This window comes from Olea europaea, unplaced genomic scaffold (genome assembly GCF_002742605.1).
Source record: "Olea europaea var. sylvestris unplaced genomic scaffold, O_europaea_v1 scaffold274, whole genome shotgun sequence".
Lineage (NCBI taxonomy): Eukaryota > Viridiplantae > Streptophyta > Magnoliopsida > Lamiales > Oleaceae > Olea > Olea europaea.
Window position 1 is genome coordinate 277,876 of NW_019245831.1, and position 2,302 is coordinate 280,177.

The window sequence follows — 2,302 nt, forward strand, 5'->3', positions numbered from 1 at the left end:
CTACAAGTTCAAATTTGACACGAAGAAATTGAGAAAGTTTAGGAGTGTCCCAACTCGAACCAACGGCACCAAGTGATTGAGTTGCAACATGTTTTATTATCGATTACAATATTCAATTGTTCTAGATTTCAGAAGAAAAAATATTCTATTGTTTTAAAAATATGAATATATTAATATCTTATTAAATTGAAAAATATATAATAAAATATATACCTCTTGTCATTTTGTTCCAACTCCTGATATTTATATATAATATGATTTCTTTGTGCCATTCTAAAATATCTTGTCAGCAAGAAGAAATAATATATTCCGATTAATTGCTTATTTTACCTAAACAAAATGATTCATTAACAAGTTTTTTGTCTGTTTAAAAAGAAAAAAGAAAAAAAAGGTTATTTGACTATTATCTTATAAATGTAAAAATATTCAATCTTGGCTGTGTGCGTACAGTGTATATATATAGTGTTGCCATATACCCGTACCATTCCATTTTGCCAAAATTGACAAACTACCTCCCGGTTTCGACGCCCTGTCGTTTTCATTTTTTGAATCTGTCCGTCATACATTGTTTGGCTGGAAGAATCCTAGAGAGAGAGAGAGAGAGAGAATTTTCCTATTATTTTATCGAATCTTTCCATCAAAAGTTAATTACCTGGAAAAATCCTAGAGAGGAAGAGATAGATTCTTGAATTGCTGTAACTAAAAACAAGAATTTAAGAAAAATAGGTATTTGTTATCCTAGAGGGAGAGACGCAGAAGGGGTATTTTTTTTTTTTTTTTCGAATGGAGGAAGAAAAGGAAGGAGATATTAGGGTTCCTCTTGTCTCTTCCCTATTCTGCCTCTGCCTAACAAGCGGTGGAATCTTTCTTGTTCTCTATGTTTTCTTTCCAAATCTCTCCAAGCCTTGGTATCCCATTGCAGCATTAGCCTTAATAGGCTCCCCATGGCTCTTTTGGTTCCTAATCTACATTTACACCTGCATGAAGGTTTGTTGTTGCGGCAACCGCGTAGACAACGGCCAGATTTCACGGCGCTTCCCTGGATCAAGCCAGCACGGAAACGATTCCACCGCCAATTCTTCTCGGAATGGTGACTATGGTACTGGGGGTAAAAGCCTGCAAGGCGGCAGAGAATCATCTGTCACCTCCTCCAAGGAATGTGAGATGCCATTGACATATTCAGTCTAGTATTGGGAAAAGGGTAATTATTTGATTTTTCTCGTTGATGGCTATAAAAGATTAATCACTGTATTCAAACAAATGTGAAATTTTTGACATAGTGGAAATTTGAGAAGATGACTAGAGGAATGTGGAGATTGTGGAAATGACCACAGATCATGATCATATTTGTAGATAGAGAAGATAAGAAGATGTATATATTTATTTCTCTAGTTTATAGAGTAAGGAACAAAATATCTTGTGATCTCTCTCTTTCTCTAGAATGTTTCATAGGATATCTTACATTTTAAGCTCATAGGAAAGTATCATTGGTGTGCACATACTTTTTAGAATGCATTATATGATAATGCCAATTTAATTAATTTGTAAAAATATACACCAACTAGATAACCTTCTTTCAGCGGTGTATGATTTTCTTTTCTTTTATAATGGTAATAGATTGTATATTTATGAGTAGTCATAGTACTTCATTGATAAACTAGCCAATTTGAGTTTGATCACTTTTTCCAAACTTCGTTTTGGCAACCACTCTATTATCAGGTAAAATTACTTTGTATACTGTTCGATAAGCCCCTTGGCCGATTATGTTATCTTCGCAGTAATTGTTTGTGGCCCTCCAGAGGTCTTTTGTAGTAAAAATTCTAACTGTTCCATTGGCTAGGTAACCCCCTAAAAGTTTCTGCTGTGAAAGTAATCCACCATTTTGCTGGAAGTAGTTCTCTTTTTATTTCGCTAGCCTTCTTTGTATCCAATCCATGGAAAAAACATACTGTGAAAGGAACTAAAACGGGTTTTATTTCTAGCTGCCAAAAAAAAAATTAAAAAAAATCCAAAAACATTACATGCATCGTCAAACCTTCCATTAGTGAAATTCGTATAGGATAGTTAGTTACATCTGTTTGCTTAGCTTCAAGCGGTCAATTCAGTTTGATAGTTAGTAGCAGTTAGTTCAATTTACATTCTATTGTGAAGCAGGAACTTAAGACTTCTATAAATATAGCCATGTCCTCTCTGTATTGTATCATCAATTGAATTGGATTCTATGCTAGTTCACAGAAATATTATTCACTTTTTTAATAGAATTGTGTTAAGTCTTTGACAGTTCTTTTATACAAGATGTTCT

At 33.8% G+C, this 2,302-nt stretch overlaps 1 protein-coding gene across 1 annotated transcript; it reads left to right on the forward strand.

Moving 5' to 3' along the window:
* Nucleotides 1-613: 613 nt before the first annotated feature.
* LOC111383693 lies at nt 614-1,633 on the forward strand. Its single transcript, XM_023007822.1, has one exon. It carries the CDS (start codon nt 784-786, stop codon nt 1,186-1,188), a length of 405 nt encoding a protein of 134 aa, XP_022863590.1. The 5' UTR covers nt 614-783; the 3' UTR covers nt 1,189-1,633.
* Nucleotides 1,634-2,302: the final 669 nt, after the last annotated feature.

What these genes read in the sequence shown, in the direction of transcription:
- LOC111383693 (XM_023007822.1), top strand. Translation starts at nt 784, where the DNA reads ATGGAGGAAGAAAAGGAAGGAGATATTAGGGTTCCTCTTGTCTCTTCC.